Source organism: Triplophysa rosa, linkage group LG22 (genome assembly GCF_024868665.1).
Source record: "Triplophysa rosa linkage group LG22, Trosa_1v2, whole genome shotgun sequence".
NCBI classification, from domain to species: Eukaryota; Metazoa; Chordata; class Actinopteri; order Cypriniformes; family Nemacheilidae; genus Triplophysa; species Triplophysa rosa.
The window spans coordinates 7,239,505-7,256,349 of record NC_079911.1 but is presented as its reverse complement, the minus strand read 5'-3'; the positions used below and the strand labels follow the sequence as shown (position 1 = coordinate 7,256,349).

The 16,845-nt window shown below is 37.7% G+C and overlaps 2 protein-coding genes across 3 annotated transcripts; one reads left to right on the top strand and one right to left on the bottom strand.

Moving 5' to 3' along the window:
- Positions 1-1,302: 1,302 nt before the first annotated feature.
- On the bottom strand, positions 1,303-9,045 carry slc35e4 (solute carrier family 35 member E4). Of its 2 annotated transcripts, XM_057321966.1 has the most exons (3): positions 8,939-9,045; positions 7,236-7,849; positions 1,304-4,261 (listed from the first exon to the last, which is right to left on the bottom strand). In XM_057321966.1, the coding sequence occupies exons 2-3, from the start codon at positions 7,828-7,830 to the stop codon at positions 3,690-3,692; spliced, it is 1,167 nt and encodes a 388-aa protein (XP_057177949.1). In that variant the 5' UTR covers positions 7,831-7,849; positions 8,939-9,045; the 3' UTR covers positions 1,304-3,689. The 2 variants fall into 2 exon arrangements, with proteins under 2 accessions (XP_057177948.1, XP_057177949.1); XM_057321965.1 differs by lacking the exon at positions 8,939-9,045 and having other exon boundaries at positions 1,303-4,261; positions 7,236-8,471.
- A 3,863-nt stretch (positions 9,046-12,908) lies between these two features.
- Positions 12,909-15,764, top strand: LOC130545633 (uncharacterized). Its single transcript, XM_057320257.1, has 10 exons — positions 12,909-13,096; positions 13,565-13,635; positions 13,754-13,882; positions 14,024-14,173; positions 14,313-14,441; positions 14,627-14,743; positions 14,882-15,031; positions 15,151-15,245; positions 15,405-15,522; positions 15,655-15,764. Exons 2-9 carry the CDS (start codon positions 13,569-13,571, stop codon positions 15,519-15,521), a joined length of 954 nt encoding a protein of 317 aa, XP_057176240.1. The 5' UTR covers positions 12,909-13,096; positions 13,565-13,568; the 3' UTR covers position 15,522; positions 15,655-15,764.
- The last annotated feature ends 1,081 nt before the right edge of the window (positions 15,765-16,845 follow it).

The window sequence follows — 16,845 nt, the reverse complement described above, 5'->3', positions numbered from 1 at the left end:
GCCAAACGGGTAAAAATCTGATTCTAAATAGTATTAGCACGTGAAATAGCATTTCCCACATGAAAATAAGAAAGCATCCACTTTTTCAACTAAAGATTGCATATTAATACCTCAACATGCATCCTTAACATTACATATTGGTATTAATAGCCTACATATCTATACCTCAACCGTACATAACAGGTCCTTTTTAAAGGGATAGTTCACTCAAAAATGAAAATTCTGTCATCATTTATTCACCTTCGAGTTGTTCCAAATCTGTACAAATATCTTTGTTCTGATGAGCACTGAGAAAGATATTTGTAAGAATGCTTGTAACTAAACAGTTCTGGCCACCACTGACTACCATAGTAGGAAAAAGTACATTTTTTGTTCTGTTGAACACAAAAGAAGATATTTTGAGGAATGTAGGAAAGCAAACAGTTCTGGGGCACTTTTGACTATCATTTTTTCTACTATGGTAGTCAAGAGTGGCCAAGAACTGTTTGGTTACACGCATTTGTCCAAATATCTTTCTCTGTGTTCAACCGAACAAAGAAATTTACACCGATTTGTAACAACTATAGTGAGAAATTCATGACAGAATTTTCTTTTTTTGGCAAACTATGTGAGCACCAGTGAGAGCTTTTGTACCTTTGTGTGTACTAAAATAAACTGGTAAAATTCCTAGACACTGTAGTGCTTTTAAACCTTCATATAGTAAATAATAAAGTATACCACATTATTTACTAAAGTTTATCAATTCACTTTAGTTAATACTACATAACAGAAAACTGTAGTAGAAAAGCGCACGGAGTAATTACTAATACATTTTTTTTACAATTTATTTGTTTACTATGCTCTCATTAGTTTTATTAGTTTACTACAATTTATTAGTTTACTATAGTTAATATTCTAAGTATTTTTATGTGGCTTTCCTCAACAGGACCCATGATTTGAAGTACAATTCAAGTATGTACAAATGCTGAAACAATATCAGATTTTCACTACACGGTTATCATGTCCAAAAATATTCACAATGACAATATTTTGGCAATATCTATCGAGGTGTTTTTTATGAGCGATGAATAATCATTCATACTCAAAGTAAGGAGGCGGAGAGAGAGTTTGTAACCAGCTCTTAAAGAGATAGTTAACCCCAAAATGAAAAAAAAAAAGATATTTTGAAGAAAGTTGGTCACCGAACAGCAACAGTACCCATTAACTTCTATTGTATGGACCAATGCAAAGGAAAGTAAGTCATACAGATTTGAAATTACAAGAGGGTAACTTTAAGGTGAAATTTTAATCTGGTGCTAAAATGTTTGCGGTATTGTTGTATGTGTAGTATTAACACAATATGGCTAAACATAGTTTTTAATATCACATGCTGTCAATATCTCTACACTACGACAACCCAAAATGTAGCAGAAACAGTGTAAAATAATCAGACTTTAAGAAATTATGATTTTCAAGCACTCTAGTAATAATGTGCAGAAGCAAATGACCGAAAACAACGAACATTTGAATCAGTATATTTATCCAGTTTTCATATTTGTAAAATACATAAATATAATAAAATAAGCATTTACTGTACATCTGATATTTTGTCGACATCAGAAACAAAACATACACAGGAGCCACACAATTATGCAAACTGCGAGTCGAGAAAAAAACAGTAGAAGACACATCAAACTCATGTAACTATATTTCCATATTTAAATCAGCATCTAATACACAAGTGACCCAACAAAACATCCCTTTAAGTCAACAGACACAGAAAAAAGCAATGACATCCGAGGTATTTAGGATAACCCTCACCTCACCTTTGAAGGTGAAGAGCAACAAATATCTGCAATATTTGTATTGATTGTGTTGATAGTCTGTGCTTGTGGTGAAAAAAAGTTTTCACGTGTTGTCCCCGTAACATGTGAAAACTATAAAAGATGAATTTATTAACAGCTTGAAAGGCTGAAGTTTGTTAAAGCAAAACCCATCAGGTAGGCACACATGAGTTGGTGTGGACTTTATCCAGGCTTCATAAGACTAACTACAATTCATCACCCACTAAGATACCTTCACATCCACACTGAAGCAGATCCAACTACAAATCTATTCCAGTAAACCATTTTGAGGATTAACAAAGGAAAATGTCAGAAAATAAAAAAACTCAACAACTGCCAGATTTATTTCTTAACACACATCTCTAAAAATACAGGACTACGCCTTATTAATAATAATAAATGCATGTGCATTCTCACCAGCAGATAGCAGCACAACCTCTTTGAGGGAATGACCTTTATTCAAACCGTATAACCTCTATTTGTGTTGATTTTGTAAAACAGCATTAAAAAACGATTCAAAGTGGCAACAATATAATACTGCAATGCCCAGATGTCGTCAAACAAAAACATTCAACAAAGAAACCGATGAAAAACAAACAGCCTTTACATGAACTCTTTAAAGAGGACAGTGAGAGCACAGCAGGCAGGTATATCATAATGATTTCTCCAGTGAGATTATAATTAGCTAAAGATGTAAAAGACTCCTTACAGAAATCTATTAATAATGTTCTGCATTGGGATTTACATAAGAGGCACCAGTTTAAACCTGCCCGTCATCTCTGATGGGACACAGCCACATATATAACATTCCTTCAAAACCAGACCATTTTCTGAAACGTGTCATTTCTCACAAGGCAAGTCAAAAAAAATGTCCAGGTCATATTTAACCTTAAAAATATATTGTGCATAAATGTAACCTTTTTTATGGTTTAATTTTACTGTTAAGCAAAACAAACAATAAAATAAATAATAACAGTGTTTCTACAGTATAATTCTACAGTGTAGTTTTGATTTTATTGATATATGTTCATATATAATTTAGTACTGTGTGCCTATTATATAACAATGCAAAAAAAAAAATTTTTATTTAGGTCAAAAAACAGCCAGACATCTCTTCACCCATTTAGTAGCAAGTCGTGTAAAACCCCATAATGAGAAAAATATAAACAGAACTGGGAACCCAGCGGCCCTGCTCGTGTCAAATATGTAAACCTAAAGAGAAAAGTGGTAGAGCTGTAAGAAACATAGGATCCTCTTTCAAACACCGTAAGCTGCCTTAAAAATGCCACCCGTATCATCAAATCAGGGCGCCTGATTAAACAGTACCTAAAAATACATTATTCCTGTATTACGTATTTAAAACTTGTGCCCCTCTCTAGTCTTTAAAAAGTGCAAACAGGTCCAGTAACATCCATGTTGACCAATAAGGGGGCCGGAGGAATCTGAGCAGTTTTTTTCACAGTGCATTAGATAGACACAGTCACAAAACGAATATGGCAGGATATCTTCTGCATGCTCATGCAGGGGTTGTTTATGTGCGTGTTGGCAAAAACAGAGGTAATAAATCCGCCAAACCGTCATGTTCGTAAAAGGCATCTGTTAAGTCACTCAGTCTCTGTCCACTGATGTTTCTCCATCATAGGCGTGAATGAAAGCAAATACATTGGCACAGTGAGCAGATACTGGCAGAAGTAACCTTTCAATATCATGAACGTCTCGACGTTAAACCAAAGCAATCTTTCTCAGACATCTTTCTGGTCAGCATTCCATGAAATGTTACGTTATCTTATGTACTGTAGGTTATATACTCAAAGACAGCTTGCTATGCAACACAGCATCCGACCACATCTTTCCTGTTGACCGTCTTCAGTCTGTTTTCTCATGAATGTGATTATGTGTCCGTTCATGACACTCTTGAGTTGATTCTGTACATGCTTTCGGAGATGGTTGTGAAGTTGGCTTCGATGCGCTTGATTCACTTTCCTTGGCGCACACTACTTCCTCTTCCCTTGCGCCGTCTGGGGTTGGCGTACTTGCTCTACGTGCATCAATGTATGCTTCAATTAACTCTGAGTTCTGATAGATAATCATGCCAGAGAGAGTGAGGGCAGCTCCGACACAGCTGAGAGCCGACAGTTCACTACCAAACAGTAGCTGAGATAGCAGAAGGTTGCCCACCACGTTCAGGTTGCCCAGGATGTGCAGGGTGACGGCTGAGGTCAGGGTAATGACACAGCAGCTGGCCAGGTTGTAAAGGACAGAGCCCAGACAGCTGAGCAAAATGAAACCCCAGAGATGGTGGTCATACTGGAAAGGGGATTGAAGCTCGGCCCAGTTCTCCAAAGCAAGGGCGGCTATGGCCAGAATGCAGAAACTGGGGATGGACATCAGATACAGTAGGAAGATGGAGTTAATCTTCTCCTCTTGGAGCAAGATGCCTGGAAATGACACAAAGTGCATTTTAGATGATAATTCTACAACAGGAAACAGACGGGAAATCGCAGAGTTATGGATGTGACATTTTCAGTCAAAACTTGTAATATAAATTCTTAGAGAATGTATTTATTACCAATATCTGTTTATGTTTTACAAAACCCCTGATGATAGAGTCCAGATATCAGAAAAATATCAGTCTATGCACAAGTTTTCTACTTTGGAAATACAGAGTGTAACAATTTTTTTTATAGTTCTCGTACAATTCTGTGGTGCTAATTATTGTTGTAATATTTATGTACCGTCAATGTTTTAGTGTATATTAATCTCAAGTAAATTTTGAGCTTATATCATTAATTACAACATATCAGTATATTGCAAATAAACAAAAAGTGTACAATTTTTCACATATTTTAAAAATGATTTTCCATTGGTCACTGTCAGAAAATGTTAGAAATGTCTGTAGCACAGGGAAGGTGGGATGAAGCGATGATGGTGACTACGTCTGGAACTTGGTTCGTGAGGACAGTATTAGTCATAAAAGACAAAAACGATTAAATGTAAACTTCTGAAGTTTAGGACGACTCATTTTTAGTAACTTATGTTAAACTGTTATTTTGAGCTCAGTGTAAGCCAGTACCTTGTAATTTCTGCGTACGAGTAATAATACCGAAATGTATAAATGTGTGACATTTTTTCTGAGTACTGTCGATGGTAAAAAATGAATGTGATTTCCGTATTCAGCATGTCAAACTTCATAAAGAAACAGTAAAAATTAAAGCGAAACACATCTTAAAAAATATTGTGATATTAAAGTGTGGATGTGACAAGACACATGTTTTTGAGAAACATTTTGTAGGATTTCTGTGAATTAAAATGCACAAACCAGAAGCAATAACACCCAAAAAATGGAGAGGGGTGGCTCTTCATAGAACATAAAATAGTCATTTTATTTTCATTTCCATCTATTTATGAGGAATTTGGATTGTTATAGATGACAATTCTGTTATGGATGTGACGGTTGCTTTCAATTGTGAAAACTGCTTTAAAAACTTAAATGCCTGGTTTCACAGACACGGCTTAAGGCTAGTCCCAGACTATAATGAATGTTTGAACTGTCTTACCTGAAAATAACTTGCCCTCTCATATCTTAAAATATATCCGAGCCATTGTTTTGCCTCAAGATGCATTACAGGAATGTTTTTTTCTAAGTCATTTTATAAAAGGCATAGTCCTGGCTTAAACTAAGCCCTGTCTCTAAAACCGGGCCTTAGACTTCACATGGGTATTTAAACCACCAAATATTTACATATCAGTATGGTGAAAACCTCACTTTCATCTTCTTAAGATTAACATTTGCATGATGGACACCGATTTTGTTGTTGCTTATGAATACACATGATGAGCTAAAGAGTGCGCATACAGTAAACAACTTTAACCTCTGTGATTCAAGGGCCACGCTTAAAATAGAGCATTGAAACCCAACACTAGCAGGTGACCTACATGAGAGTCTTTGCTAATGCTAAGTATCTACTATGAAGCCAGACAGCTGCGACCCTCTAAAACTCCAAGGACCATAAAAAAGCCGAGGAAATCACCTCCATTCAAAATGTGAACCAAACACTCTTCTTGTTCGGGCTTCAGTTGGCAAATGCCGAGAATATTCTCCACAACAGAGCGAATAGCATCCCGTTTTAGATTTCCCTAACCTTAACTTCGGCGCTTAGCATCTACGTCACGGCTCTGAGCCCGCCCTCTGTTCGATGGTTGGACGGCTGGTGCGGAGCCGGAGATAATCTGGGAGCTGGTTTGCTATATCAGACTGAGTACAGAAGCGAACTGAAATTGAGCGGAAGTACGAAGTCTGACGTAGCCAGGCTAGGTTTAACCACCGCCTTGTTGAAACACTTCTAGATCCTCTTATGTGGCAGTAGCAAAAGTCATCATTAAAAGACTATGAAGACAAAACAAGTTCTCCTGTCGAAACAAACTGCAGTCACTTTGTAGTTTATTCTCACTTCTTGATCTATTCAAAGCTAAATACCAACATAATTATTCCAGGAAGAATAATTCACTTAGGGAACACGGCTGACATTCATTCTAGGAAGTTGAAGCACTCAAGTATCCACGACTGTGAAGGCCTTTACTTGGGAAATCAGGTTAGAATAACAACAGACGTGTGTTTGTATATGAGGGAGTGTGTCGGACAGATTGTGCCAGCAGCGGCCGTTGGTAGACAGGGCGTTCTCCTCTCAGGAAGCTCCGGCAGTGGGAAATAATGACTAACAGAACGTAAGCCAGGGATAGAAATAAACTCTGCCATCATTCAGGAAGAATATTTCCATGCCAGTTAAAGTGCTGTTGTATTCTTTTGAATGAGGACAAATGTTCTTATTTCGGTAACACGTTGGGTACACGCTTTACTTTTAAATGAAGCAGAAAACGCATGTTGTGTATGTGAGAATGTACAGTAAGTGCAAGGCTCTGCTGTTTTGGTCTGGGTTGTGAGAATGGGTTTCTGAATTGTTTTTTTATGTTAACTCACAAAGCAATATTGTAAAAAGGTATTGTTGATAAAAAGTAAATTATTATTAATGTAACCATATATGGGTTGCAACATCTGACTAATTCATTGCTATTCATTCTCTGACTGAAACATTTTATAGAAATTAATACAATTTACGGTCAAGTATTGTAACGTGTTGTTTCTTACGCTACTGGTGTAATTTCTGTTAACATTAAAACATTTTCTTTTTTCACATATTTTATGCGTTTATTAGGAAATCCCCACTTTAATATTTTTTGATATTTTCTTATTTTTAAAAACAATGGAAGACCTGAATGTATTTAAAATATTATTTTTTTACGTTAAAAATTAAACAAAAAATTAATCCAGAAATTACATATCTCTCAAAAGTTGCACCGACAAACTATCCAAGCATATGCGCCACATTGACTCTATGAAACGTCATTACTCACTTTGTTGAATTGTTTTGACACCTCTCAACATAGTGGCGGCGAACACAAACAAGCAGCCCATCTGGTCAAACTGGACCTCGCCCATAATACTGAAGGACGCCCCGAGGCAAATGGGCATCATTGCGGTGTACTTCAAGATGTGGTGCTGCTTTCCCAAAATCAGCGTGGATATGGCCAGTGTGAACAGCGGCGTCGTGGTGTAGATCATCTGCGCGAATGAAAGCTGCACATAATTCAGTCCCACGTTCCCAAACGCGATACTGGCACAGAAAGTCAAACTCAACAGAAATACTTTGCATTTGGCGTTGGTGGTCAAATCTTGCTCACCGATCCCTCTGTGCCGGATAACCCTACATTTGATCAGCCCGTAGTCCACCACTATCGCTGTCAGCATGTGTAGGGCTGACAGGAGAAGGGGGTACCTAAAGTTGTACACGGCAAATATCCATTTGTTGAGGCTGGATATGGTGGTGCCCGTTACCAGCCACACCAAGACTGCGAAGGTGAGGTGCAGCATTTCTGGCGCTTGCCTTTTCGTTTTCCCGGTGTCCCGGGTCTCCTCGCGCTTGGTGGAGGGGCCATCGGTGCTGATCATGTTGGTTTCATCCTCGCACCTGTACGATATACGACACATCTTTGGCAAAATACAAACACGATTTTTAAGCAAATCAATATAATTTAGGATGCAACGTAAACGTTCTGCGTCGAAAGAAGTGAGGCGATTTCTGAAGCAGCTGGTGATTCAAGTGTCGTAAGCCACTATAGCAACGGTGTGTTTGCAGACCGAAAACAACATTCCACTTTGCCTACACGTGATCTTATGTTGCGGGTCTGTACTCTGGTTTGGTGACGTAAGGAATTTGGTTTTGCGCATGCGCGGTGAGCTGCGGCGATAGGAAAATGAATAAGTCAGTTGACCAATCAGAAGCCGCGTTGTTTTGCGATGCCGGGATCCGATTGGATGAACCCGGTGTATTCAAAATACTGTAATAAAATGTACCATGTAACCAAATCATAAACAAATTTGCCACCTATGTTTGTCAAACATACAAGATAATGAGTTTACGAAGGTTTGTACTGCATGTTCCCCTGCTTTAGTTGCCTTTTTGTACTGACAGCCCAGCAAATGGTCGATATGTGAGGAACAGCGTGATCCATCAGTGATCCCGTAGCGGGTTGCCCGAAACTGCGACGTCTCTCCAGTCCAGCTAAATTCAATAACAATGCTGTAGTTTAAACCAGATATGGCTCAATGGCCAGCATCATTTTCTAATACGGTCCGAACGTTTTACGTCCGGACATGACAGCGTACCGCTGCATCGATTAATTTAAATTCCATGTCTCTAAATTCCCTATTCTTAGTGGTTGTTATTCCATGTAGTTTTTAACGACATAACCCTACACGAGAGCGATAACGCGATTGGTGGATCCAGGGATGGATACACGTACTGTACTTGCCTCGATGTGCACACCATTAAGCTTAGTTACGTCCAGTCAATTATGTAGGACCTATTTCTTATAATGGTCGTAAATGACACTACCAGTAACCACACTCCCTTGTTTAGTCGTCTAATGAGTAAACAAACAAGACACCATCCGGCGTCAACGGAGTTACGTCTTCTATCGTTACAACCAGACCGCATCTCATTAGCACTCTTTCTATACGCACAATACGATCAAATCCATTTACAACGTACCCTTACCTTATCTCTGCACTTTTGAAGTTTGATTCATTCTGTCCTCCGAGCAGACACCATCGGGCCCTTTCGGTGAGCTGCCAGTTGTTGCCAGATCAGCTGTGCAATACGTCACCGGACAGTCTATTCATTCAGTGCGCGTGCTGAAACGTGACCTGTGCGCGCTGCTGGCACGATGACATGTTTTACAACTGCGTTTGCAAAACCTCTAAGGATGTTAAGGAAATTGTCTTTTTAATCAGTAATTCTTAACACAGTACAAAAATACATCACACACTGGATTTATGTCACATACATATTTTATGGTTTATTTATGTGTTCTATGTATTAAAGGCCCCAGACTAGCAATTATTTGTGTTTTATTGACCGTGAACATTATTTCCAAAAGTAATTAAAAGTGAACATATAGTATTAGGCTCGTTATACTCAAAGTACTTTATAATGTAACAGCCTACATTTGGTTAATAAAGTTGGATAAGAAATCATCATTGTTAAATTTAATGCTCTTATAGGATATCATCAGGAGGCTTCTACCACCATGGTTCATTGTAGAGATGGTAGGAGCAAACGACAGGTTTGATCTCATTTGTTTACAGAATCTGCTTGTAAAATGTTTATTGTTTGTCCTTTTTAAGAATACTTGATGAGTAGACAAAAGTCACTATTAATTGGGTTAATAAAGGTCTATTATGATTTTGATTCACAGATTTCCCAGGCTGGTAAAGTGAAGTAGTAGTACGTTAGCGCCGACTGCTGGCTAGTATGAGAAGTATATAATAAACTGAAATATTACACATCTTTAGAGAGATAAAGCCATGTAAAGGCTAATTCACACTGATCCAACAAATGCCAAAAAAACAATAAAATTGAAATTTTAACAATAAAATCATTGCCAAAAGTTGGCAAACACGCTCAATTTATTCTTGATTTGCCTGTAATTATTATCAAATACTAATATACAAACTAATATACTAATATGCAGATGGGTCATTAAATTATGCATGAAATAAATAAATGTGAAATTGAATAGATGTTTTTAGTATAATTGCATTTAGTCATGATTTTAAATGGACGATTTCCATTATAATGTCCATTAAGCCATAATTACTTAATTAGCTTACACTTACACTAGAGGTCTAGATGGTGAAGATGAAAGAGGGTGGCAGCGACCTGACATGTCCTCACTACACAACAAAATTGCAACTGCAATTAGCTATTAGAATATTAAGATAATATTAAATCTATCATCTACCTCTTTTTTTTATTCAGCCTAGTTGTGCAAGCACTGTCGAGATTGTAGAGATGCAGCAGTAGTGCCATATGAGAACTGGTTCACCTGGCTGGGCCTGGGTTCTCTCTGGGATTTTTTCTCCACTGGAGTTTTGGGTTCCTCGCCACTGGCTGCACTAGTTTTGCTGCTGACATCAGCTTTGGAATTTTGTACTTGTTAATATTATTCGTAAATGTAACATTTTGTGTGAATTATTATTACCCCATATAGGAATTGAAAGTCTGCATAAAATATTACCTGTGTTTCTCTTATTTGATCTTCTGTCCCTATTTATCTATCTGTGTGTGTGTGTGTGTGTGTGTGTGTGTGTGTGTGTGTGTGTGTGTGTGTGTGTGTGTGTGCGTGTGTTTGTGTGTTTGGTGTGCGTTAGTGTGTGTGTCAGTGCGTGTCTGATATTTAATGTATTGCTTAAAGGTAACACGTTTTCATGTACAGCTGCTTTGCAACAAAGACAATTGTAAAAGCGCTATATACATAAAAGTTTAGTTTAGTTTAGTTGAGGATAATATTTAAAGGGGGTTGAGGTAATTATGGGGCAGGATCTGTTTTACCTAACTGTCACATTTCTACCTCCTTTAAACTTTTGCATGGATGCATATAGCACCAGAGCTATATAAACCAAGTTACACAAGCACATTCACTGCCCTCTTCCCAGTTAAGCCCTGACACTTTCCAGTTTTTTAAATAATAATATTGCCCCTTATGCCTATTATGACCAAATAATTGATTTACACACATTTCATAGCTCCATTCATTTCAAGACAATATGTTTATTACATATACAATCATTATATACCACTAGAAAATACACATTATATTCATATAAATAAATAGTCCATGTGAAAATTGATTTTTTCTTCGCCGTTATTTCTAAGCCTTTACTGGTGCAAAATATAGTGTATCACAGACCACATCAGGCACATCTGTAATGTGTCTGCCTGTTTTACACTCTTTGGCCAACAGATGGTATTGTGAGCAAATGAAGCCTCGAGAAATGAACCCGTTGGTGAACCACTTGGCTGAAAAGGTTCAATGCTTCATGGGGCTTCATCTCTCCACCACTACAAGATGTACAGGTACATCTAAAAAAATTAGAATATTGTGAAAAAGGTCAGTATTTTTTGTCACTCATTTCAGAAAGTGAAACCCATATATTATATAGATTCATTACACATAGAGTGAAATATTTCAAGCCATTATTTCTTGAAATTTTGATGATTATGGCTTAAAGATCATAAACCCAAAATTCAGTGTCTCAGAAAATTAGAATGTTACATAAGATCAATAAAAAAAGGATATTTTAAACAGAAATGTCAGGCTTCTGAAAAGTATGTTCATTTCTATGCACTCAAAACTTGGGCCTCCTTTTGCATGAATTACTGCATCAATGTGGCGTGGCATGGAGGCAATCAGCCTGTGGCACTGCTCAGGTGTAATGGAAGCCCAGGTTGCTTTGATAGCGGCCTTCGGGTCATCTGCATTGTTGGGTCTGATGTCTCTCATCTTCCTCTTGACAATACCCCATAGATTCTCTATGGGGTTCAGGTCAGGCGGGTTTGCTGGCCAATCAAGCACAGTACCACAATGGTGAATGAACCAGTTTTTTGTACTTTTGGCAGTGTGGGAAGGTGTCAAGTCCTGCTGGAAAATGAAATCAGCATCTCCATAAAGCTTGTCAGCAGAAGGAAGCATGAAGTGCTCTAAGATTTCCTGGTAGATGGCTGCGTTGACTGTGGACTTCAGAAAACACAGTGGACCAACACCAGCAGATGACATGGCAGTCCAAATCATCACTGACTGTGGAAACTTCACACTGGACTTCAAGCAACATGGATTCTGTGCCTCTCCACTCTTCCTCCAGACTCTGGGACCTTGATTTCCAAATGAAATGCAAAATTTACTTTCATCTGAAAAGAGGACTTTGGTCCACTGTGTTTTCTGAAGTCCACAGTCAACGCAGCCATCTACCAGGACATTTTAGAGCACTTGTTCAAGAGTATGTTCAAGAGTGTTTAGGAGTATTTTGTATTAGTTGCTTTAAAGAAAGAGATATGGCTTTACACATACTATTCAATGCACTAAAACAGCATTTTATCACAAATTGCTCAACAAATGAATTGCACTTAATAAATTGGCCACGTCTGCACCTCAGTGCAGTTGATGTATTACAATCACTGGTTCAAGTTCTGTGACTTTTTGTGTTCTTCAATTATCCAGGATTTTTAAATTTAATTTATTTGATTATTTAACAGGAACAATGTATAATAGCCTAACCTTGCTACAATTTCAAGCAGTTCAATTTCAAATTTCAAGCAGCTTTATAGACTTTATAGCCAAAGGTTAATTTACAGCCCCAGTCTCTGGTTAGGCTTTTGAAATATCATTATTCAAATGAAATGAAACATCAATAACTTTGATAAATTATTTTAGATATTTTAATTGTTATTATTTAGATATTATATTATTATTATTATTATTATACTATTAACTATCTTTTGATATTTTTATTAAAAATACCTGTAAGATCTGATCGATATGCTGCATCAAGGAACAACGGAAAGCACTGTTTTTTTTATCATAAACAAAACGCTATCACTTTAAATTCAGCTGAAGCACGAGCAACTTTGGACCTAAGCTCTTCTCTATGACGTCACGGCGTGTTCGAGGCTTTATCAGTCGCGCGATCTCAGTCAGTCACTTCAGTTGGTTTAGCAGCTTTGCATCGCTTGCTGTTTCTGCTCAATCCGACTGTTAAAATCCGTGAATACTTTGTCCGAACTGTGTGATCTCTGATCTGCGTGATCTCTGATCGGCATTAGGAGAGATTTCCACACAGATTTTCGACAGAACAGAGGGTAAAGCACCAGCGTGTGGTGAGTAACGTTACAAGTTAATAACAAACATTTTCATGTCAAATGTTAAATTGTATCTTGAAATGGTCGTAAATTTGATAATTTGTGGAGAATATATCGAATTTATTATATATAAAGTGAAGAAAATGCCATTTGCTTTATGTAATAATACGAATGAAGTGTTTAATACTTTAGTGTTTGTGTAACTTACTGTATAAATGCGCCTGTTTTAGCAATGACCGTTTTAATATACGATAAATTACTCAAATTTTGAGTTGTTATTTGCTTTTTTAGTCACACGTTACCTATTTAATATTTAAATACTACATTTGTTTGTTTTATTTGTACATCTGATGGCTGAGTTCTCTGTAGAGCTCAAACATGAAGGAGAGTTACAGGATATGTTATTTCTATGATCGGTCAGCGATGGAAAACTGTCTTTAAGCGAAAGTCATCGTGTATCTGTCAAAAACATTTTTTATTTTGCAGAAAAATGCCCCAGTACAAACGTGTACATTTCGAGGAGTCCACAGAGCTCCTCCCCCTCCTAACCATCAGAGGTGAGCTTGTAAAACGAATATTAATCTGATGTGCTAATATCCGAACCAAAGTATTAACCTATTAATATAAAATAGCTTGACTGTAAAATAAAACGCATATAAATCTGATGTTTTGTAGGAGTAAAGCCCCCACACCCCCCACCTGAAAGGAGCTCCAACATAAAACCTGAGAGCCGTAGAGTTGTTTCCGGCATCTCAAGGAATGCTTGGAGTATAGAGTCGACATACCCCTTCATAAACATCAAAGGTGAGCTTTAAAAACTAATGCCAAGCTAAAGTGCCAAAGTGAGAATTGTTAGATTTCGATGTAAAAAAGCTTGAATGTGTGAATTAAACTACACAAGTTCTGTATTCACTGTTTTAATGTCACAAATCTGATGTTTTGTAGGTGTTGGTGTGTTCTCTCCACACCCCCCGCCTGACCTGAGGTCCCATACAAAACCTGAGAGCCGTAGAGCACCGTCCGGCATCTCAGTGGATTGTGGGAACGTTAATGCTTCCCAACAATCGAAACACCTCCGTCCCTTAAACCACAGAGGTGAGCTTGTAAAAACAATATCAATCTGATGTGCTAAAGTGAGAATTGTAAGATTTAGAATGTAGAAAGCTTAAGTGTGAATTAAAATACATAAAATACATATTCACTGTTTTAATCATGTCATCAATCTGTTATTCAGGCGTTGGTGCATTGCGGCCACATCCACCAGACAGAAGCTCTGTGAGGGATCCCGACGGCCGCAAAACCATCCTCAAAGTCTTGAAGGATTATGGGGACATTACTGGCCTCCCTCCCGTAAACTGCAAAGGTGAGTAAAACTAATATAAAGCTGGCGTGCTACAGTCTGAATTAAAACTGTCACATTTTATTATAAAAAGGCTTAAGCAAGGCTCCAGGTCATTTTTTGAGACAGTGTTCAGAGTAAAATGGGGAAAATGTGAATACAGGTCTGTATTCATTGATTTCATGTGTTATAAATCTGTTGTTTTGCAGGTGTGCCACGTCCAGACTTGCATGAAAGATGTAAAGTTCTTCCTGCCATTACAAAGGCCTGTAAGAACATTACTGCACTGCAGCAATCCAAGGACCTCCCCCCCTTAAACGTCAGAGGTGAGCTTGTCAAACCAATATTAATCTGTGCATCAGAATCAGAATTGTAGCTTTTTTATACAATAAAGTCTTGAGTGTAAGGTAAAACACTAAAGGTACATTTGAACTGTAATGTGTCATAAATCTGATGTTATGCAGGTGTTGGTCTACATTCACCACATCCACCATCTGACGTTACCCCTCAAATTAAACCTGAGGGCCACAACGTTCTTCCCGCAACCTCAGAGAAGGAATGCGGGAACATTAAGGGTTCCCAGAAGTCTAAACTTCTTCCCTTAAACCAAAGAGGTGAGCTTGTAAAAGCAATATCAATCTGACGTGCTAAAGTGAGAATCAAAATGTGTACAAGAGTGTGAAGTACAACACAAAAGGTATTTTCAAGTGTAATAATTTGAATGGTGTTGCAGGACTGAGGCCAAAGCCACAGAAGAAAATACAGCGGTGGGAACCTAGTGATGAAACTTTTGCTTTCATCTGTAAAAGAATGATAGAAGATACGCAGGTGAGTGATGTGTTATGTCTGTTGAAAATGATGTTTGGTGATATGGCCACAAGGATTACATACACATGTCTACATTCATACATGTAGTGAGCAGATCTCTCCTCTCATGAAACACATTGAACAATTGTTTTGTGATCTGTTGTGTTTTATTGTTTGTAGATGGACCGAGCGTATCAAAACAGCCTTTCTGTAGCAGATCGAGAGACATTCTCATCTAGGTGTAAAAAACTTAAAATGGATGACATGAAGGATATCATTTGGAGAAAGAAGAGTTGAGGTAAATGTATGAATATGTATTTTCTTCATTATAGTTTTTTAATTTGTATGACAACACATGAACGAGTGTAATATGCTTTTGATAAATGACATGAGGTGTCAGAGCTCAATTCTCTATATTTATTGTCATCAGGTCACTACACGTACTGTTGAAGGAGGCTGAAGGAACCCTGGAGGACGCCCGAATGACTCTTTGAGATTACACACACACACAATCACACATGCATATACACAAAGACGCACACACACACGGCTGAAGGAACCCTGGAGGACGCCCGAATGACTCTTTGAGATTACACACACACACAATCACACATGCATATACACAAAGACGCACACACACACACGTATACACACATTCACAGGCACATTCACGTACACTTATACATGCACACCTACACAAACACACACACACACACACAGGTGTCAGAGCTCTTCTAATTCTCTGTATTTTTATGTCAACAGGAAATGTCCTCTACACACACTATTGAAGCTGAAGACAGAGGACTCCCGAATAACTCGAAAATAACACACACACATGCAGATTAACACATACACACACGCACATATACACGTATACACACACACACATTTACATACACACACACACACACACAGGGCCGGCTCGTGAGATTGTGGGGCCCTATAGGCGAAGTCATAAATATAGTCCCCCTGATTTGAACGTTTGGCATAGTAAGAAATAACTCTCGTTTTGTTTATATTGACATATAATTATGAATTTCACCCTCAGTAAAACTAACCATGGTTTTATTATAGTTAGTGTAGTAACTAGATTGATTACTATTTGTATTAGTGTGGTGTAAAAAAGTAACTGGTAAAAATGTTTTCGTTAAAGTTTGTTAATGATATTTAATATATTTAAAACGGCTTTGCAGAAGTGATAATAGTACAGCATAAAATAATTTTAAGCAGAAGATTATTGAAGCTTGCTTTTGCTCATCCTCTTTTTAGCTCCCAAAAGAAGTTTGAATGCAATATCTGCCAAATCATAACTAGATTCCCTCTATCGTTGGTTCATTTTTATAAATTAAATTGAGCATCTTTTACCTTCAGTTGTAAACATTGATGTTATGCAATTTAACCAAAGTCTTTGGTCTTTTATCTGTTATCTATTTGTTTTTTTCTTCATCATTTCTGTGATTCCTATGTTAAATGGTGAGCTCTATGTGTGTGTTGTGATTACTTTTGATTTGAGCGCGTTCTTCAGTTTAGTGTAAAGTCAATACAAACTATTGTTGGGGCCCGGGCCGGCCCTGCACACACACACACACACACGAACACACACACGCAAGCACACACACAC